The sequence below is a fragment of the Electrophorus electricus genome, chromosome 17, assembly GCF_041902795.1.
Source record: "Electrophorus electricus isolate QZ-2024a chromosome 17, ASM4190279v1, whole genome shotgun sequence".
NCBI classification, from domain to species: Eukaryota; Metazoa; Chordata; class Actinopteri; order Gymnotiformes; family Gymnotidae; genus Electrophorus; species Electrophorus electricus.
The window spans coordinates 19,720,949-19,743,100 of NC_137513.1; the positions used below are offsets into that span (position 1 = coordinate 19,720,949).

A 22,152-nucleotide genomic window follows, 5' to 3' on the forward strand; every position below is an offset into this window, starting at 1 on the left:
GCTCGTTAAAGAGACTCAGGCCTGATGGTTGCCATGTGCTCTGATTTAATACCTAGAACAGTGCTAGTTAAAGAGCCGCAGGCCTGATGGTTGCCATGTACTGTGCTTTTAAACTTGTATGAACATTATTGGGTGGAGTGTATTTAATGCAGAACTTCAGTTTGAACCTGTTCCTGACTCCAACTACCCCATTGCCTCTGGCTATCTGAATACATATAGCAAACAGGTCTTACTGCATTCTCCATCTTGTACTGACAGTTTCAGAAAGATATGTTGCAATTCATTCCAGTCAGGTTTATAACAAGCCTTAGCTATAGGCACAGCACATATATCCTCAGCTCAAACATGTTTGAAATATTGAAAGATGTAGTTATTTCACTAATTATCTACTTACTGTGAGTTAGTGAAAGGTTTTACCTATAATATTTACTATATTAAGGCTATATCTTTAATCAGTTAAATGACATTTAAAGTCTATGTAGATAATTCATAGACTAGATTATCTGGGACATACTCAACACCCATTTGATTAGAAACCATTATTTATTTATTAGCAATACCTGGTAGATGTTCAGTTAGACAATATAACCCATGTATTACCACTGCAGCTTTTCATCAATAGTACGTTTCTGACCACCGTTGCATGGATATTTCTTTCACCACCCAGCAGTAATAACTCCAGCAGTAATAAATTCAGGAGTAATAACTCCAGGAGTAATAACTTCAGCAGTAATAATTCCAGGAGTAATAACTCTAGCAGTAATAAATCCAGGAGTAATAACTTCAACAGTAATGTAATATACTCATAGGACAATATCCACTACCATGTTAATGTCAGTGCTGTGATGAGAATGGTCTCTTATCCCAGTAATATCCATTCAGTGGTCTGACCATTGAAAAACCTAAAATGTTTCTACAAGACAGCTAATATAATGACCAGTGTATGTAGACGGTCTGATTGTAATAAAGCCAGTAGTGAATGCATATATGGGTTTGGTTGTATATGGGTATATATACCTTCAAACTCTATATTATTCGCTAGAGTTAGAACCTATGTATGTAGTATGTATGTTTAATATGTATGTAGTATGTATGTTTACTACGTATGTAGTATGTATGCTTACTTTTTATACTTAGTAACATTAGAAAATAATACATTAATAATACAGTAAGTTTTCATGATGTTCAGCACATGCAGTCAAGACACAGATGGACATAGGTAGACATTTTTATAGAAATTATTTTGAGTTTATGTTTATTTTTCATATATTTGATTTTCTGAACAGATAATACAAAAAATCAAGAATTGCTAAATATTGATATACATAACAGTAACAGGAAAAATACAATATTGAAACAAAGTATTTTAATGCACACAGAACAGAAATGATATACATTCAAGGCGAAACAGTTAACAAAAAATGCTACATTTAAATGTGTTGGGGGAACAATTACATTGTTGTATCAGCAGATATATATTTATTTATTTCTACACCCCTAGGACAAAAATATCATCTTTACACATTTGTAATTTTTATAATCAGTCTGTTTAATCAAATATACAGACTGTGGCAATTCAAGGTGATTATAATATGAACAAAGGATGAGATTTAAGGTATGGCAGTGAAGTGTTTTTTCTCCCAGTCTGAGGGCATGAAATTCCTACTGCCACATTCATTGCACTTCAGTACAGTACTGCGTTGATGTGAAGTTCCACCTGCAATACCTAAGCATGTTCAAGTAAAAACAGTCCAGCAGGGACTCAGGCACACCCTATAGCAAGCTAACCTCCTCTTAGAGAACATACTCATGCAAAGAAAAGCAAGAAGGGTGTAAGGTGTTAGGGTTAGGGTGCAAGACATGAGGGTTAGGGTGCAAGACGTTAGGGTTAGGCTGTAAGGTGTTAGGGTTAGGGTGTAAGATGGATTGAACCTGTTTAAGTGCACAGCTCTGTGTGATTAGCACAATGAGAATGTAACAGAGAGAGACTAAAATTGGTGACAGAAAATCACAGTGAAAGAACTCCAGTCAGGGAAAACACGGCTAGGCCGTAGGAGCTGTGGCAGCCTGCCTGGAGGTAGAGGACAGATGTGGAGAAACTGCACGGATACATTTCTGCCCAAATCCTCCAGGAGCCTGATTTAAACAAGGTGAGGTGTGCTAGTGTCAAACGTTTTTACCACAATACCCATTGACTAAGGCCCAAATAAGGGAGGTGTCTCTCTGTGACCCTCATATCACCGTACAGAGCTGGTCCCATGACAAAGAGGCCAGTCTAATTACAGAACGAACACGACAGGCATTTCTGTAGCAGGAGGGTTAACATCGTGAATGTGAGACTTTCATTTCAAATCTCATCTCAGATCACGTGACTGCTACGGGAGAGGGACACACAAGGGTGCGGAGGTAAATAAAGGAAGTTTAGCACTTCGGCACTGAGAGTACTTTGCGTCAGGTGTGGAGCTGAGCTCTTAAAGAAAGACACCGAGTCAACCGTACTAACAAACTGCACTCCAGCCTTAGAATCAGCTACAGGAACAAGGGTCAAGGCCAGAGGCATTCTGGGACGGAGACACAGCATTGTGGGACAGAGACTCAGCATTCTCAGGCAGCTTCTCACACTTTTTTGATGATCAAGAAAAAGTTTTTTGTTTTTTTTATTTAATACAATATTTCATTACTTCTCTACTGTACTGAAGTTGAACACTTGGCCATGATATATAGTGTAACTATTCCTGTAATTGTTTTTTCAAAGCACCATGTAGGTAAACACTAATGGACCAACCCATCTGAGCAGACACACGAATCTTGACTGCGTGTGTGGGTTTGATACGGCTGTGCTCAGGAACTATTATAGCGACAGAGGAGCTCCACGTGGACTAGCCGAAGTCTGCTGTGCTAACTACTCACTGAACACAGGAACGTGCACTCACAGATCACTATTTGCACACGCACACGCACGCACGCGCACGCACACGCACGCACACACACACACACACACACACACACACACAGTCGCAAGATGTAATACAACTTGAACTGAGACATATTTTAAGTAAATACATTTGATATGAACCATTACCGAGGTCTAACATTTCACAAATAAAACATATATAGAAACGTTATAAGAAAAACATTGGAACACACACCTAATGTTGTGCTAACAGGCTGTAGTAAAGCACTACAGGCAGAGTAGGTGGTTGTTAACACCCTGGTGAGCCATACAATACCTAGAGTTTCATACGTGTGCAATATGGCGTGGCACATTATTGCTAGTGAAGTTCAGTCTCTCTCATATTTGAATCTGATTGTATAATATTCTGCCCATTATTTTGTTATTTGCTGATGAGAGAACAAAATCAGATTCACATAAAGCAAAGCTTTTCAGCAATACAACTTAAGTGATCTGAATGGACTCAGTTCAACATAATATGCCCATGTGGCATTAGAATACATTAGAATATATTAGAATACATTAGAATACATAATAAGCATGTTGCCATGTAGTCCCTTTTACATGCTTGCTATGTCCTCATTTATTTGCGTAAGTTTATCTATTTGGTACTTTTTCAGACATTTCTGGTCCTGCACGCCAAGCCGAGAAAAGGCCCACGTATCTCGAGACTGCAGAAAGCCCGAAAGAAAAAAAACTAAACCCTAAACAAACTACTGTGTAACGCGCTTTGTTCTGACACGGTTTCATGCAGGTAGGTGCTGTTCCTCTCCAGAGAGCTCCGTTCATCAGGAAAGACCGCAGAGCTCTGGCCACACCAGGGTGGGAGGACTGATTGCACTGCTGGCTGCTCTTGCATTCTTGCATTCTCGCAGAAACAGTGCGAGCATTGACCTGGGATCAGGTTCTGTGACTGTAGTATCCCTGTAAACAGGGGAGGGACCAGCAGTACCAGAGCTGGGAGGCCAAGTGACACTCCTCGCCGCCTGGGATGAGTCACGGGGACGAGTCACGGAGACGAGTCAGGGAGGGGGGGGGTGGGGGGTGAGTCATGCCCTCCGAACGGAGAGGATCCCCTGCTGTGTCTCCCTGTCTCTATAGCTGGAAGGACATGGAGCAAATTCAGAAAAATCCCGGAAAGAAGTAAAGGGCGAGACGGTGAGTCTTCCAGTCCATCGTGTCAGTGTTGTTCCTCTCTCTGGGTTTGTTGACCTGTACTGTGTGTGTGCATGTGTGTGTTCATGGCCCGTGTCCACTTTAGTGATGAGGGTAATATGAGCCCCTCAATGTGTCGCATGTGTGGAAGGTGGACATGCATGCGTGTGAGTGTGTGTGTGTGGAAGGTAGATGGTCCTGTCAGGTGCAGTGGTTTGGGCTTCACAGTGTTCAACCAGTGCACTCTAAGGGGTGTGTAAACATGTTTGTGGCACGCTGACAACTAGAGCTTTACTGCTATGGCTGGTGTGAGTGTGTGTGTGTGTGTGTGTGTGTGTGTGTGTGTGTATGAGTGTGTGTGTGTGTGTGTGTGTGTGTGTGAGTGTGTGTGTGTGTGTGTGTGTGTGTGAGTGTGTGTGTGTATGAGTGTGTGTGTGTGTGTGTGTGTATGAGTGTGTGTATGTGAGTGTGTGTGTATGTGAGTGTGTGTGTGTGTGTGTGAGTGTGTGTGTGTGTGTATGAGTGTGTGTGTGTGAGTGTGTGTGTGAGTGTGTGTGTGTATGAGTGCGTGTATGTGAGTGTGTGTGTGTGAGTGTGATGATGTGTGCAGATGCATGAAAGTAGGATCACTCTGGTGGAGGCCATCATCCCTCTCTCCTCTCCTCCCAGCTCTCTCTCTCTCTCTCTCTCTCTCTCTCTGCCGGAAGCATGGGCGCATCCTCCCTCACACGCAGGCCTGCAGGTTTGTGCCGTTGGTGATCTGCGTGTGGATCTTGGGGTCGTCTTCACGCTCCTGTTTCTGACGCCGCAGCTGCTTACCGTAGCAGAGCAGGTAGGAGGGCAGGCAGAATCCCAGCAGACTGAGAACCAACAGGCCCACATTCACCTGCACACACACACACACACACACACACACACACACACACACACACACACACACACACAAACCACAGCAGATGGTCAGAATCTGCCTGCTACGTCACAACATTTACTGTGAATGTAACTTGGAGTGCAAATCAACTGTGCAGAGTGGACACGAGAGCTCATGGTGGGTGGTGGTGGTAGGTGGTGTTATTGGGTTGGTGGTGGTGCTCACCCAGAGAGGGTCTTTCTCCAGTGGGCCCATCATGGCCATGAAGAGGGGCTGTTGGAGCAGAGCGAAGAGCGCACTGATCAGAGACTGCATGCCCGTCAGACTGCCAAACTGGGAGGAAGGGTACCTACAGAACGGAGGAAATAACAGTCATAAACCACAGCCAAACAAACAAACAAACACACACAAACAAACAAGGCTGGCGTACTTACACAGCAGCGTATAAGCCCCCCACAGCAGAATGGATGAATCCTCTCACAACAGTGTGCAGTACAAAGGACAAAATCTGAGGAGAGAAGAAAATAACGACGTGTGGGGGAGATCTTGGTCTCCAACATACGGCAGTGACAAATACATCCACTAGGGGTCACTGTATCACAACACTAGCCCCCACAGGAACCGTGTGAGTGCCACTTCACCCCGTGTGACCGTGTTCCTCCGTTACCTGGAGAGGCAGGTTGGGGATCAGGCAGGTGAACCCAAAGCCCACGAGCAGCATGTTGGTAAAGATGAAGGCTCGGGTTGCATTGCTGATCTTCTGGATCTGTTTGTCCCGCTTCTTTGGCTGGGTGGGGTCTCTAAGAACAACAGACCAACACAGACAGGAGGGTTAACCGGCAGCCTGCCATGTCAACTGTTACTGGGCACACTGGCCAAGTCTGGGTGGTGCATGCGGGGGGTGGGGGGTGGAGGTCTCACTCACTTGGCAACTTGTTTCTGGGTGTCCTCCTCACACTCTTTGAGTCTCCAGTCCATGACGTAGCCGATTACTGGAGCAGTCAGGAGGCACAGCAGCTGTAGCACTCCGAAGATGGAGGTGTATGTGCTCACTGAGAGAACGGGAGGAGAGATGAAGAGACAGAGTCAGCATAAGCATGAAGCATCGTTCTGCGGCGCCATTAACGTGTGGGTGACCGGATGGATATGATGGGATGCGCGCTGAATCTGATGCCAGGTGATGTCGCTAATCTGGGCAGAGATCTGTGTTTTCACACGGCAATATAGATCAATATAGGTTGGTGTGGATCGATATGGATCGATATGGATCAGTATGGACCATTATGGACCAGTATAGATCAGTATGGATCAATATGGATTGATATGGATTGATATGGATCAGTGTGGACCATTATGGACCATTATGGACCAGAAAGGATCAGTATGGATTGGAATGGACCAGTATGGACCAGTATGGACCAGTATGGAAGGCACGGGGAGGAGCGGGAGGAGGTGTAGGTGAGAGGATGAAGAGTGCTAGTCTGATCTAGCGGCTGGTCTTACCCACTGCCATCCTCTCCACTGAGTGGGCATTGACACGAGAGCAGGGCACAGAGAGAGTGGGAGGTGTTAGTGACATGGAGCAGAGCCTACTCACGCATCATCATTGTGTGTGAACACAGCTCAGAGAGGCAGTGTGTGTGAACACAGCACAGAGAGGCAGTGTGTGTGAACACAGCTCAGAGAGGCAGTGTGTGTGAACACAGCTCAGAGAGGCAGTGTGTGTGAACACAGCACAGAGAGGCAGTGTGTGTGAACACAGCACAGAGAGGCAGTGTGTGTGAACACAGCTCAGAGAGGCAGTGTGTGTGAACACAGCACAGAGAGGCAGTGTGTGTGAACACAGCTCAGAGAGGCAGTGTGTGTGAACACAGCACAGAGAGGCATTGTGTGTGAACACAGCACAGAGAGGCAGTGTGTGTGAACACAGCTCAGAGAGGCAGTGTGTGTGAACACAGCACAGAGAGGCATTGTGTGTGAACACAGCTCAGAGAGGCAGTGTGTGTGAACACAGCACAGAGAGGCAGTGTGTGTGAACACAGCTCAGAGAGGCAGTGTGTGTGAACACAGCTCAGAGAGGCAGTGTGTGTGAACACAGCACAGAGAGGCATTGTGTGTGAACACAGCTCAGAGAGGCAGTGTGTGTGAACACAGCTCAGAGGCAGTGTGTGTGAACACAGCACAGAGGCAGTGTGTGTGAACACAGCACAGAGAGGCATTGTGTGTGAACACCGCAGAACAGGAAGCAGTCGGGCATGTCACAAAGAACAGGAAACGGAGCAGATCGTCACGCTTTCAGCACCTTATAAATTAGCATCTTATAAATAATCTACACAAAGTTGTCCAATAAGCACACACACTCTCACACACACACTCACACGCGCACACACACACACACACACGCACACACACACACACACACACACACACACACACCTGTGCTCAGGTCTCCGTCAGTGAGTGACTCCAGGATGCTGTTCATGGCTCCCATGTAGAAGATCAGACGCAGCTGTGTGACGCACATGGTGATCAGACTGAGCAGGAAGATCGGACTGAAAACACTGCGCATGAAGGATTGGGCTACAGAGACAGAGGATGATGGAGAGAGGGAGAGAGGGAGAGAGAGAGAGAGGGAGAGAGAGAGAGGGAGGGAGAGAGAGAGAGAGAGAGGGAGAGAGAGAGAGGGAGGGAGAGAGGGAGAGAGAGAGAGAGAGGGGAAGAGAGAGGGAGAGAGAGAGAGGGAGAGAGAGAGAGGGAGAGAGAGAGAGAGAGAGAGAGAGGAGAGAGAGAGAGAGAGAGAGAGAGAGGGAGAGAGAGAGAGCGCGAGCAAGAGAGGGAGAGAGACAGAAAGGTGCTGTTAAACTTCCCATACGATTTGTTGATCAGCCTAACTGATTGCACCCAAATACATAATCAGGTTCAGTACTCAGGTGTTCTGAAAACCTGCAGAACTACTGGTCACCATGACCTTGCAAAGCTGCTGTAGATGTGTCAGGTGCTGTTTAACTGCACGAGCTACTGTGTAAAATAATGCTATTCTGTGGCGTGGAGCCTCACAGGCTGTGTGCTTTGTCCAGGTCACGTCCTGGTACACTAACCCTTGCTGCACAGCCCTAGTACGCACTTTATGGTGTTTGTCAGTGTTTATTACCCAGTGATGCAGGAATGTACATACCTACAGACTATTTGGATAACCTGTGTGTACACATGTGAATGCCTGCTAATACACACGCACACACACACACACACACACACACACACACACACACATACACACACACAGGGTAAATCTGTGTCACTCTCTCCGTTACCACACCTCCTGCTGGGTGGTTACAGCAGAGACCCCCACCATAGACCTCCCAGACCTCTCAGACCTCCCTCCCCAAACCTCCCTCCAATGATCCACAACTCTTCTCCATGCGTAGCTTTAGCGCAGACTTCCGTTTGGCATGACACCTGACACACATTTACATTTACATTTATGGAATTTAGCGACTTACAATTATCACTGAGTACAACTTGAGCAACTGAGCGTTAGGGGCCTTGCTCAGGGGCTCAACAGTGGCAACCTGGCAGTGGTGGGACTTGAACTGGCAACCTTCCGATTACAAGGCCCACTGGCTCTGCTTCAGGCTCTGGACACTAATGCGCTGTCCGTTTGTGTAAAAGCTTTATTTACAGACTTGTCCAAACGCTCGTGTATTTAGTGCTGCGTTTTGGAGTAGGAGTGCTGGAAGTCTGCGCTACAGGGAAAGTCAGTCAGCTTGCTGGCACAGAGCCTACCTCATCTACAAGTGTGTCTGGCTAATGTGAGAATGAATGGGCCTGCTTCTTGGTAGGCTTCCCTAAGCAGTTTGAAAACTCATTGGGATCTATGACGGAATCTCCAAAGTCGGACAAATTGTTTTTGGAAGCTACCCTCTCTAGGAGACGACTCTGGTCACACTGCTGATGATGACGAGATGACCTGACAACACTTACACTCCTGACCAGCCTTGCACTGCACCTCCAGGTCGACAGTGGACAGGCAGAGCTGGTTGCCCTCCTGCGTGGCCAGCGTAGTGGGCGGACTCTTCATGGAGTTGCCCACGCTCAGCCGGCGCCCCACGGTGGTCACCTGGCGGTAGAACTGCTTCCCTGTGATCTTGTGGTCAAAGCCCAGCCAGCTGAACTTGATCTTCACACTGAGGGAACCGGAAAGGGAAACAGATAGTGAGACTGAAGACAGACACAGAGAGGGGAGACAGAGACCAAGAGGGGAGACAGATGCAGAGAGAGAAGACAGGCACAGAGAGGGGAGACAGAGACCAAGAGGGGAGACAGACACTGAGAGAGAAGACAGGCACAGAGAGGGGAGACAGAGACCAAGAGGGGAGACAGATGCAGAGAGAGAAGAAAGGCACAGAGAGGGGAGACAGAGACCAAGAGGGGAGACAGACACAGAGAGGCAAGACAGGCACAGAAAGGGGAGACATAGACCAAGAGGGGAGACAGACACAGAGAGAGAAGACAGGCACAGAAAGGGGAGACAGAGACCAAGAGGGGAGACAGACACTGAGAGTGAAAACAGACACAGAGAGGGGAGACAGAGACCAAGAGGGGAGACAGACACTGAGAGTGAAGACAGACACAGAGAGAGAAGACAGACACAGAGAGGGGAGACAGAGACCAAGAGGGGAAACAGACACTGAGAGTGAAGACAGACACAGAGAGAGAAGACAGACACAGAGAGGGGAGACAGAGACCAAGAGGGGAGACAGACAGAGAGAGAAGACAGGCGCAGAAAGGGGAGACAGAGACCAAGAGGGGAGACAGACACCGAGAGTGAAAACAGACACAGAGAGGGGAGACAGAGACCAAGAAGGGAGACAGACACTGAGAGTGAAGACAGACACAGAGAGAGAAGACAGACACAGAGAGGGGAGACAGAGACCAAGAGGGGAGACAGACACTGAGAGTGAAAACAGACACAGACAGGGGAGACAGAGACCAAGAGGGGAGACAGACACTGAGAGTGAAGACAGACACAGAGAAGGGAGACAGAGACCAAAACAGGAGACAGAAGCAGAGAGAGAAGACAGACACCAAGAGGGGAGACAGACACAGAGGGGGGACACAGACGCCAGGAGTGAAGACAGACACCAAGAGGGGAGACAGACACAGAGAGGGGAGACATACAGATGTCCCAGAGCTGGGAGGGTATGTAGCCCTGGAACAGTCAGGAGAGATGGTGGGTGGTAGGGGCTGTATGACTTTGCAGGCAGTCACATACGTGTAGTCCATGTCCTCGGGACCAGGGAAAGGCTCCAGAGGCCAGTTGAAGAAGCAGTTGATGAAGACGAGGCCAGCGCACCCCGCCCACACCAGCAGGATGGTGATAAAGGCCACGCCCAGGTCATAGATCACCTGCGAGGACGGGAGATGTTACCACGGAGCACGCTCACTGGCGTTTCAGCACAGCTGTGGGAGTGTGCTGTGGAGGGTGTGTGTCACTGAGGGCATGTCACCGAGGGTGTGTACCTTAATGCCAGGGAAGGTAACAGCAGAGGACGCGTAGGAACCAATCATGAATGCGATGAACGTGGAGCGAAGATCTCCAAACATGTTGGGAAGCTGCGGAACACAAAGAAGATATTCAGGACATTCGTACTGGACATTCAGGACATTCACCCAGAGAGGGTATTCAGGACATTCATACAGGACATTCACACAGAGAGGGTATTCAGGACATTCATACAGGGCATTCAGGACATTCACACAGAGAAGGTATTCGGTACATTTATACAGGACATTCATGGCTTTTCTGTTAACAAATAACACAACACCCCACAGTCCCTAAAGCAGTCTTAGGAATACATCAACATGACCAACAGGACCCTGGTGGCGAGGCTAGGGGGGCTTCTGTTCCAGATCCAACTGCGTGATGTAAATATTTTTAGCTGGATTGCAGAAGGGTGTGTAGAAGGCTGAGCATGTGTTGTTCCAGCCTGCAGATACAGATAAACAGTCTCCAGCTAGAGGTAAAGGAGGTGTAACACCCCAGCAGGACACCTGACGCGTAACACGTGATCCGCTGCTGCCGAGTGAGTGTCTCATCTTCCACGCACTTTGCGCACTGCCAGGATTTTCATCGAGTAATTTAGCAAACCACACTAACAAAACACTTAACACTGTCAGTGCAATCACAGTTTTTCCAAGAACCTGTTACCCGCGCAGCTTTGCTACTCTCTCTCTCTCTCTCTCTCTCTCTCTCTCTCTCTTTCACAGACACACACACACAAGTCATCATTGCTTGGAACAGGCCAACCACCCCAGATACCAGTAACAACAGCACAATAACAAGAACAAGAACAGACACAAACACTCCAGAATACAGACAGACACACATACACACACACACACACACACACACACACACACACTCTAGAATAGACAGATATTCTAGAATAGACAGATATTCTCAAACACCCTCTAGCACCACTGCAGCAGGGGGGTATGGGCGGCCAGGCACCGTATGGGCCCGTTTGGGCCCATCTGGGCAGACCCAGGTCTGGACGGCACTGAGCACACAGATGGGTAGACGGGTCACAGCTGTTTTTGTATAAGAACACACACAGCTGAGCGAGTGCTTACCAGCACAGAGCGTGCACATGCAGAACACGGAGAGCAGGAACTCTGTGTCAACACCAGCGAGGTTTCCCTTTTTCAGACGGTACATGCAGACTTGGGAGGCAGTAGACTGAGATGAAACTGTCCTCACATTTGACCTACTTCCTGCTGGTCTCTTAAACATATACCCTTCCTTAAAACATGATACCTTCGTCCAAAATCCTCAAACCAAAACAAACTGATAAAACACATTAAACACAGCGTTGTTTCACAGGAGCGGTTTATTTCCATGCCTGCTAGAAACAACTGCTCACGTTCAGGGTTGCCGGGGCTAATTTTGGGTCCGGCCTGCCCTGGGGGCGAAACACATTGGGTCGGGAATCATGTAAACGTCGAGGCTTTGTGTTTGTTATCTCGGTATGGAGTCTGAACCTTTGCCTACAAACACCGCGATGATGCCGGGAGCGTTTCGGGAGAGGCCGCTGACAGATCAGCTGACAAAGAAAAGCTACTTTAGGGAATTAACAAGTGGAGCAGCTATAACTGTGTCCTTAAGAACTCTGAGAGAAACGCTTTGCGAGAGCTGGAACCGGCACTTAAGACATACAAAAAATGTAAAAAGTTATCGAAGTTTCTGATGAGGAGACATTCAAAATGGATTTGGTCGAACCGCATGAATGCGGCTTCGGTGACAGGTCGCCACCTCTGTTTGTACAATGCCATCGCACAAAATCCCTCTCGGCCTGCCGTCTGATCGGGTCGGGTGTGTTGTGGCAGAACGATCTGTAGAGGAGCGTGATGTGGCCACTGTTTCCGTGTAAGAGCGGCAAGCTTTTCCAGAAAGGAAAAGAGCCAAACCAAAAAAATTGGGAAGTGAGCAGTGAGCAAACCCATGGGGAACTGGCCAAAACTGGCTCAGGGCTGCGCGCCCCGACCAGCGAGCGAGAACATCGACACTGTGACGCTAACCGTGTCCCTTAAGGATAGCCTCCTGGCTGTGTTCCTCAGGAGCAAGGAACAACAGCAATGTGCACCTAACTGGTGTCATGACCCCAGCACGACAGAGTAAATCACCATGACCTTCAGATCTGCGCCAGCCAGACGGTGTAGATGAGCAGATCAACAGCACTGGCATGCCTTGTTTACAGGGTGTGTGTGTGCCGTGTGTTTCTGTGTAACCCCGTCCGCTACCACCTGGTCTCTTGGCCCCCTACTCAAACACATTCTGCCTTTCCCCTCAGCCCCAACACACCCCTCGCCCCTCATTCCTACTCTCTCTCTCTGTCTTCCACTCACTTACTCGGTCTCTGATCTCTGGCTCTCTCTCTGACCCAAAGAAACTCTGTTTTGCTACAAACAGGGACAAATAAAAGTCTCACAAACAAGTTCAGCTCACCCCCGCCAGAATAGCGTTGTCCCGGTGTGGGGGGGGGGGGGGGATGCGGAAAGAGGAAACGAGCGAGCGTGCGGATGAGCTAAAGGAACCACCACTGGAAAGTGTGCTGAGTCAGTGTGTCCAAAAATCTAGGGTGTGAATCTCTCTCTCACCCTCGCTGACCTGACCCAGGCACCACCGCGCACTGTTCTCACTTGTTTACTGCAGTTAGTACACACAGTACTGAGTGGACCGACTGGGGGGGAGAGAGAGAGAAGGCGAGAGGGAGGGAGAGAGGGAGAGATAGAGAGAATAAGAGAAGCAGAGAGAGAGAGAGAGAGAGAGAGAGAGGGAGAGGTCAGACAGCTCTTCCAGTCTCGTTTTCTCTTACAGCCTCGAGGATCATAACTTTCCTGGGAACAGATACGGGATCTTCTGCCTGAGCTGCTAATAAGTGACTGATAACTGTGCACTTTTTCTTTCTACTTTTTAACAATAATTCAAACACATATATTTTATTAATGACTTCTTATGGCATTTAAAACAAGTAATGTGTGTCAGTGTGCCACCATAACCAGTTCTTACCAGTTTCAGCACAAGAACAAACCCCTGCTGAGGTCATCAGTAATTCTGACTACTCACTGGAAAATTCAGATGGAAAGTCCAGTTCAGCTTTCAACTGTCACAGTGACGTGTAAAACACACGCGACCCAAGTATGAACACTTCAGATGTCTTCAGGAGAGAAGGAGTGAGACAGAGTGAGACAGCCTCTCACCACCTCACTTGGATCACTTATTTAAAGTAAGGGAGAGTCTATGCAAACCCAGCCGCTGCAGCGTTCTGTGGTGTACTCTTACACACCTTCACACACACGTGCACACACACTCACCCATACGGACACACATGTGACATGTATTCTAGTGTGCGTGTGCGTGTGCGTGTGTGCGTGCGCGCGCGCGCGCTTGTTTATGTGGTGTATGTGTGGGTTTGTATGTACAGGAAACCAATCTAAGATTCTTTTGACACCTTTCAATTCACGACATTCAGAACATTTCCCATCAACACTTCAGACTCAGAACGCTTTCACTCTGCTGGGAGTGTTTGCTTCCTAGAATACAGGCTAATAAAGGCATCCAGTCCTCAGTTGGCATGTCTCTGCTTACTGGACTGACTGGATATAAAACACACCCTGTATTCAGTCACCCACCACTGTACCAGCACGGGGTGTAAACTGCATGGCTTCTCCAGACATCCTGCAAAGCTCTGCAAACAGAAAACCATCACTGGGTAGCACCACTGCAGTGGGTTTCTGGCTGTAGTCCAGCACTAGTGAGCTCCCAGTTACTGAACTACTGCAGTGAGCTCCCAGTTACTGAACCACTGCAGTGAGCTCCCAGTTGGAGCTGGAGTCCAGCACCAATGCAGTGCACAGACACTGCAAAGCAGATAGAGGCACTGCTGCTGTGTGACACTGTACTTAGGCCTAAGGACACTGAGACAAGCCACAGGAGAGACAGACAGGCCTACAGGACACAGACAGACAGGCTTGTAGGACACAGACAGACACTCACCGTGAGAGAGGTGAAGGTCATACACATCCCACCAAAACCGTTAAGCGCCAGGGCAAAGAAGATCAGCACGGACAGACCTGCACCAACCGTCAAAGACCATCTCAGAGGAATGCCAACAGTAGCTACCATATACGTAAAGAAGCCAGGATTCGGTACCTACTTCTCGGGTCGTTGGCTCCATAGGCAATCAGGATACAGGAGAGGGCGAAGCAGGAACTGTAAAAGCAGACACACTTTAAGTTAACGGACAAACCCCACACTCCAGAGCTTTCGAGTGGTCCCGGAATGCCCGGAGATTCTGGCGGGGTTCCTGAGCCCCTCCCCTCACCTGCCCAGTAGGCGGAGCTTCCGTGGTCCGTACTTGTCCATGATGATGCCGAGTGGCAGGGTGATGGCGCTGAGGAGGAAGGAGCCAACAGTGAAGGCCAAGTTCAGCATCTCATCCTGGTCCTTGCAGATGGGCCAGCCGTTTATCTGCAGTAATTCTTCATCCTCCTCATCGTCAGTGTGTGTCGGGCTCACTGTGGGTCTGGCCTCTTCCCCGGACACATTCTGTGCAGTACTATTTCCTAATCAAGTCAGAAACACAAAGAAGCGTGACAAAACTGATCTGATTGTAATAGCAATTACCATCATAATTACCATAACAATTATGTCCTAAAAGGAATCTGATGCTCAAAAAGGTTTTCCTTACAGGATCAAAAACAAATCCTTCATTTGCAAAACAGCACAGACTCCCAAAGGCTACTAAATGTATCATTTATTCCAGGTATATTATGAACTGGTTTATTATAGGTATCATGTGAACACCTATAACAGAGCGCAGTTATCAGTCACTTATTAGCAGCTCAGGCAGAAGATCCCGTATCTGTTCCCAGGAAAGTTATGATCCTCGAGGCTGTAAGAGAAAACGAGACTGGAAGAGCTGTCTGACCTCTCTCCCTCCCTCTCTCTCTCTCTCCCTCTCTCTCTCTCTCTCTCTCTCTCTCTCTCTCTCTCTCGCTCTCTCTTTCTCTCTCTCTCTCGGGTGACAGAGTGACCAGGAAACGGCCTGCAAGGTCAGAAAACAAGCCCAGCTTTATCTAGTAAACACAGAGCAGTAATAGCAGGGCCACTGTTTGCCTGAGACCCAGTGAACTCTCCCCCTCCAAAATGAGCAGTCATGTCTTCTAGGGGTCCAGGTGTCTCACGTGAGCCCCCACAGTTCTGTCTGCCACTCCCCTCAGCCGTGCTGCGTTTACCAGAGGAGAGTCACACTTCGGCTGAGAGATGTATCCCTCTTCAACGCTCCCACAGGTCTTTATGTGCCTCCCTCCCCACACAATGCAGTCATCTCCACAGCCAAGAACAGGTTTCTGAGAACACTGTTACCCAGCGGAGGGGGTAGGGTGGGTGGATCGGAGGGACCTGTTTATGTAGCGTGTGGGTGGGCATTTTGGTCCTAAGAATGAAGGCACAACATGTCTTTGTGATTCCTGGAATGAAGAATTTTTTCCTTGAACGCGACTGACAAACAGGCCCAGACGTTACACACTCCCAGAGTTACACATACTCCCAGAGTCAATCACTTAACACAACCTACACTCCCGCCCTAACAAACTCATGCCTGAACCACAGTTCACTTAACACAACCCACACCAAACAGTTTTAACCACAGTTCCCAAGTTCACACAACATTATTCTGTACTCACTAACAGCAGGCGATATAAAATATAAATATCAAGCAGGCTAAATATTTGGATCTGTCAGAGAGTTCAAGTCCTGGGGTGGAAAAAGTGTTAGTACCCGGTTATTACTGGCAGTGAGCGCAGCGACGAGCTACAGCCAATGAGAGTGAAATACTCAGAGTGAAGGCAGCCAATGAAAGTGTATGACACAGGGTAAGGGGAAACTGGAGGAGGGGTTATAAAACCAACAAGCAACAAAAGTTATTCCTCCTCTTTGTTTTTTCACTGCAAATCAGCATATGAACAACTTGGATCGCAGGACGTCTTGTGCATGATTCCCTGTGTCACTATTTGCATGTGTTTTCATGACGAAACATAGTTTGGAGCCCAGACAGACTCGTCTGAGATTCCTGCTGGTGACAGATCTTGTAATGTGATGCGTATCCCCGCGTCACTGATCAGTCATGTAATGTGAAAACCGCAACGACTTCAAGATTCCCAATTACAACTCAGCAAGTTGTCTACTGTGAACAGTACAGAAATCTGACGACTCTGAAAGACACTCAGTGTGCCCATGGGGTAACACAGGGCCCATACCAAACACAGAGTCAGCCAGGAGTCAGATAAAAGAAGGTATGGATGGATGGATGGATAGACAGAACCTATTGATCCCACGCAGTTATGTTGAAAGACTTCTCTGCGTAAACCGTGGACGTGTTCCTCTGGCATCCCCTTCTGTTTATCGACCTCTGTGGAAGTCTTTCCTCCTTCGATCTGACAGCTGTCGCTACGGATATCCAGAGACTGACATTCCTCTCGGGTATATGGTGGTGGAAGTGAGAGTAGGAGAAGGGCAGAACTGTGGCAGGTTCCTTTAAGGTCCTTTAGGTTCCTGTTTAGACCAGTTTGAAAGCGTGAGAACGTCTCGGAGGTATCCGGGCAGGAGACGGCCCTGTGATGGTGTCACCGCTACGATGCCAGGGCTGTACTAACACACGTGCTGACCCATGGAAACACAGCTGGTGATTTTAAAAAACAGGGGGGGTGTGAAAGTGTGAAGACAAATCTGCACCCTACCACTGGTCATGTGACCCAAGATCACAGTTACAATCACATAAACTGGACTGGTTTGAACCAGCCTCAACCTGACAAGGAAATGACTGCTGTCCTTCTGAAAGTGCTGGGGAGTTTCACTAGTTTTAAATCATTTGAAGCCATTATAACGTCTGCAGGATCTGAGTAACATATTCTTACCATCTCTTTTTTTGTTGTATTTATGGATTTTAATTCTTTCTTGGTGCAAGTTGTCTATGTGTGATGTTGTGTGTTTTCACCTATATGCATCTCTACCTTCTCACAAAACAGTTGTATCTGGGTCTTAAAATAAACGGTGAATAACAAAAAACTTTATAACAGCGAGACATTGGAAGTATCCCATCATGTAGTGAGCAGGGGACATGGGCTTCTCTCGAACTGCGCACTACGCCGGCCTGTGCTAACTGTCAAAGATCTTTGTGGAAGCGTTTGCGCCTGCATGTGAGGAGGTCCAGAGAGAAGAAAGGAGGTGTGTCAGGGCACAGCTGGAAGGCTGCCTCTCATTCACACACTTGTGTAAACCACCACGTCTCACCCAGGCGAGATGCAGAGCGATTAGCACCAGAACACGTTTTCCTTTGAACCGACACCACCGTGCCACAGTAATCAAACTGTAAATCTTGATAAACATCCGGAAATACATCCTGGTAGCTCAGTGGTTCAGGTACTGGACTAGTAATCAGAAGGTTGCCAGTTCAAGACCTGCCCTTGCTAAGTTTCCACTGAGCAAAACTCTCATGTAGTCAGTCATAATTATAAGTCACTTTGGATATAAGTGTCAGCTAAATGCTGTAAATCACAGAAAAATGAGAGGTACAATGAGCTTTAATGTCGAGTGAAGTTTCAGAACGCCATGTCCACTAGACACCGACCTGTTTTATTAAGAACTGGAAACAGAGCTCAACACGGCCTCTTTTAGAAGATGTCACGTGGGAAGATGAATTACTGTACACGTCCACAGAGGCTGCACTCAGAAGGACCAAACAAGGTTAATGACGACCCACAGACCTGCTCTCAGTTTTGCTGTGAGCGTTTGTGTGTAGCTCTGTTCCCTGCCTGTCCTTAGAGTACACAGCCTGCAGGATGCCTGCTTGTCTTGACGGCGCTGGGCCTAATTTGGGCCGTGAGCCCGGAGCATACACATACAAACATGTCAGCGTGTAAGATGTCTGGTCAGATAAACCTGTCTGTGAGCATGTCTGGCTCATCAGTGTCATCTGACAGCATTGTGTTGTCTGGTTAATCCACAAAGTGATACTCTCTTTTATAAACCCTTCTATTAGAAACCTTGGGCCATCGACGCTGCAGAGAGCGCGTTCTGCTCCAACGTCCAAAGTCTTAGCTCCGTTCACTTCTCGTCTCTCCAGGTTAACTTTGTGGTGATAAAAGCAAAACAAAACTCACCTGCTGTAGGCAGAAAAGCTACGAATGCAGACACAGGACAATAAGACAATTAAGGGCAGTTGGGTGGAAAAAAAAACCTTTATATACAAAAAAATCCAAGATAGTCAGCCTTGACTCTTTTCCTGAAGGGATTTTAGCACCGAGGTTTAATATTACATCTCACTGGCTGAAACGCACTGCCATTACCACGGATACCAGTGGCATCTCTGCTCAAGGTGCAGACTTGGGGGAAAAAAAAGCTAGAGCTTTGCAGATATGGTGACTCAACATCTTTGGCCATGCATCAGGAGGAAAGTATATGAAGATACAACCTCAGCCAGGTCTCTGGCTTTATTTAGGCTGGTAGAGATTTCACAACACATGGTGAGGAAAGCAAACAGCTCTTAATAAATGCACACATGACTATGTAGTCACATCGGTTCACTTCGGGACGTTTCTGACCGTAGAAACTAATATTTGAGCTGGTTTGATCTGGTTTTGAGCTGGGCTCGCCAGATTAAGCATTCCTGCATTAAGTCCTGCAATAATCATGCTAATTTGCCACAGCCACAGTTACTGATGTCAGGCGTGTTTTTCCTCACCTCCCGTGGCTGCTACTTCGCCTTCTTACCTGGTTCTCTGCACAGGTGCGAGTAGAAGCCTTCGGATTTGAGCATGATGAGGAGAGACCCCCATCCGAGCAGCACGGCAGAGAAGAGCAGGTTCTCCATCACCGCCGTGACCGCCATCCACCAGCGCCGCGAGAAGGCAGTGGCCAGAGAGGGTGCCATCGTGCTGGGGAACGTGACACTGGATCAGCATCTGGAGAAACAGAGCCACCCCTGATCTTGGCCATTAAGCCCTATAAACCTCCTATTTAGGAGACTGATATTTTTATTTATCTGTTTATTTAAATATATCTAACAAAGAACGAGAGCCGTGGGTGTGTTTAATAGTATTCTTTATTAAATAAGAAAACTTTATAATGTTTTATAAAGTTTATAACGCTGCGCGTGTCATTTAACTTCTTTGCACAACTTTACAAAACGTTTCATAAACAGAAACAGCTGAGCTCCCAACGCGTGCTGCTGGTCAGCCCCACCCACTTCCCCCCATGACCCCGCCCACGCTGCACCCCATTGGAGGGCAGGTTCGTGCCGCTCCCTCATTGGCTACACGGTAAACAGATGCCAAAGAGATTCCACGTGAGACCAAGCTCGAGCCGGTTCGAACCAGTGCGGCGCGGGACTCGAGCGATTTCTTTGTGCTCCGAGCTGGTCGTCCTGCACGCGCACTAACGTGTTATCGTTAATGTGATTTGATTTATATAAAAAACAATGAAATTCACGCTGCATTTTTTTTTTTTTTTTTTTTTTTTTACAGTTTGCGGTGCATCCTGCAATGCTGCGAATGACTGTCGTTATCATTTTAACAGAGCGTTGTTTTACGTGCGTCCTCGAGCATATCGTCAGTGAGAAAAGTCCCCGTGCGCGTACATGCAATGCGGTGTCTCGCGGGAAACGAGCGACGCCGAAACTGGTCTGAACTGGAGCCGGTGGTGAGCGCGCGCGCCTATAAGCCCCCTCCCCGCGCCTCGGGGCTGACGGTCGTGCAGTTGCACATCCTGCTGCTCCCCTGCCTTTTGCGCCCGTGGGAGTCTTTAAAACATCACCTTCACGACGCACGGTGACGGCGGCCGGGCTGTCCTGATCGGGTGCCTTTGTAAGCTGGCTTCTGTAAGACGCATCACTAGGTTATAACGTTAATGTTATAACGTTATATCTTAATGCATATCGAGAAAAGAACTCTAGAAGTACCAAAGCAATAACGATTCAGTGTCCCGTCTCATGTGAAGACCACCCTGCTCCCCGGACGCTGTGGACACTAGTTACTGTCTGTCCACTAAGTTGCGCACTGGATTTATGTGGAGATGCGACTTAAACCAGCGCAGTTTGCGCCCTGGATCCGGCGCTCCTCGCGTCATTAGCAGCGTACACGATCCCCTCTCGAACCAGATGCTACGACATAACCTTATATAATTCATCACAGTACGATACACGTCCCCTCCTGTGCGTTATGTTAGTATACTCCAGAAATGTCATTATTTAATGTCATGTCATCGTTCATAACACGCGACACGGTCCCTTAAGGCGCTAACTTACTGTCCAGCATCCCCTAGAATAAAGAAAACACCTACCCGTTTATTCCCGTCTCATCAAACCTAGCGTCTACTCCTCTCTGCGCTGGCTACGAATGCTGCAAACGTTGTGATGTTGTTGTTTGCTTTCTTTATATCAATATATTTCCCAACATATGATCCCTGTTTTTATATTCGCACCGCTTGCTTCATAAACAAGCCAACTTCCTCATTGGCTGCTTCCTGAGCTAGTGACGAACGCAAACCAATCGGCATCGACCACTCATAAATATGTAATGAGACATCACATTTCGTCCCTTGTTTTTGTCACAAAGCTTAAACACTTAAACTTCAACACGGAGTTCGGAGATTCATTTGCGTTTGACAGCTGAGCGCATTTACAAGTTGCAGATGAAATATATTTATCCGCAGACGAAATATTATTTTTAGTTTTATAGTTCTTGGCTGTCTATGCAAATTAAATCGGAGGATTACAGTAATCCCCAAAGAAAACTACTGAAATACTAAATAAAATTAGTTTTAGATTATCAACACTACTACTACTACTACTACTACTACTACTACTACTACTACTACTACTAATAATAATAATAATAACAACAAGAAACAAACATATTTTACATGAGTTAAAAACATTTAACTCACTTTGAAAGTTTGGTCAAAGACTGAACTAGCAGTGGATCAAATTTTTGTTTCAAAACTTTCAGAAAACAGCCCATGTGGAACAGTACACATTATCAGCACATAGTGCGGAAACTCAAACAACTCCATCAGACCTACTCCCAGTGAAGACCTGCTCGCAGTGAAGTCCTGCTCCCAGTGAAGACCTACTCCCAGTGAAGACCTGCTCCCAGTTCCATGGGACTGCTGGCGGAAGATCAAGGTCAACCTGAATGTGATCAGAGAAGTTAAGATGTTAATATTGTAGTACTCACTTAGGTGCTTATTCCGAGAAACCTACTGAATGTGTTTACAGGGACTGTGAACACAGCCTTCAAGAGACAGAGGTCCAAACCCACAGCCAAACCAAATGACACCGCAGTGTCGCCCTCTGGAGGCTGAAAGAAGACGTTACACCGTACTTAGAACTGCATATTAGTGGCAATTTAGTGTCGTCGCTCCACAATGGCTAATTACATTTACATTTACATTTAGGGCATTTATCAGACTTACAAAAATGCTTTGTCATTTACTCATAGAACACATCCTAGTACAGGACAGTAGGTTAGAGTCCAATATACCAATGAACTAGAGTACTGTAGAATACAGGGATGAATGCTGATACCTAGAAGTACAAAATACATAAGGACTATC

The 22,152-nt window shown here is 47.4% G+C and overlaps 1 protein-coding gene across 3 annotated transcripts; it reads right to left on the reverse strand.

Moving 5' to 3' along the window:
• Positions 1-1,222: 1,222 nt before the first annotated feature.
• Positions 1,223-21,034, reverse strand: slc43a2a (solute carrier family 43 member 2a). Of its 3 annotated transcripts, none has more exons than XM_027029042.3 (14): positions 20,878-21,034; positions 19,312-19,502; positions 14,864-15,104; positions 14,696-14,751; positions 14,536-14,612; positions 10,500-10,592; positions 10,252-10,385; positions 8,961-9,163; positions 7,416-7,559; positions 5,905-6,031; positions 5,647-5,779; positions 5,414-5,487; positions 5,205-5,328; positions 1,223-4,994 (listed from the first exon to the last, which is right to left on the reverse strand). In XM_027029042.3, the coding sequence occupies exons 2-14, from the start codon at positions 19,469-19,471 to the stop codon at positions 4,833-4,835; spliced, it is 1,728 nt and encodes a 575-aa protein (XP_026884843.3). In that variant the 5' UTR covers positions 19,472-19,502; positions 20,878-21,034; the 3' UTR covers positions 1,223-4,832. The 3 variants fall into 3 exon arrangements, with proteins under 3 accessions (XP_026884843.3, XP_026884845.3, XP_081556001.1); XM_027029044.3 differs by having other exon boundaries at positions 19,312-19,475; positions 20,878-21,023; XM_081699875.1 differs by lacking the exon at positions 7,416-7,559.
• Between the last annotated feature and the right edge of the window lie 1,118 nt (positions 21,035-22,152).

Bases quoted from the DNA above. Each gene is read 5' to 3' on its own strand.
- slc43a2a (XM_027029042.3), bottom strand. From the start codon at position 19,471: ATGGCACCCTCTCTGGCCACTGCCTTCTCGCGGCGCTGGTGGATGGCG. The intron at 10,593-14,535 runs GTGAGTGTCTGT...TGTGTTCCGCAG, and splicing joins TGACCTTCACCTCTCTCACG to CTTCCCAACATGTTTGGAGA. The intron at 5,780-5,904 runs GTGAGTGAGACC...TGTTGTTCTTAG, and splicing joins ACCCAGAAACAAGTTGCCAA to AGACCCCACCCAGCCAAAGA.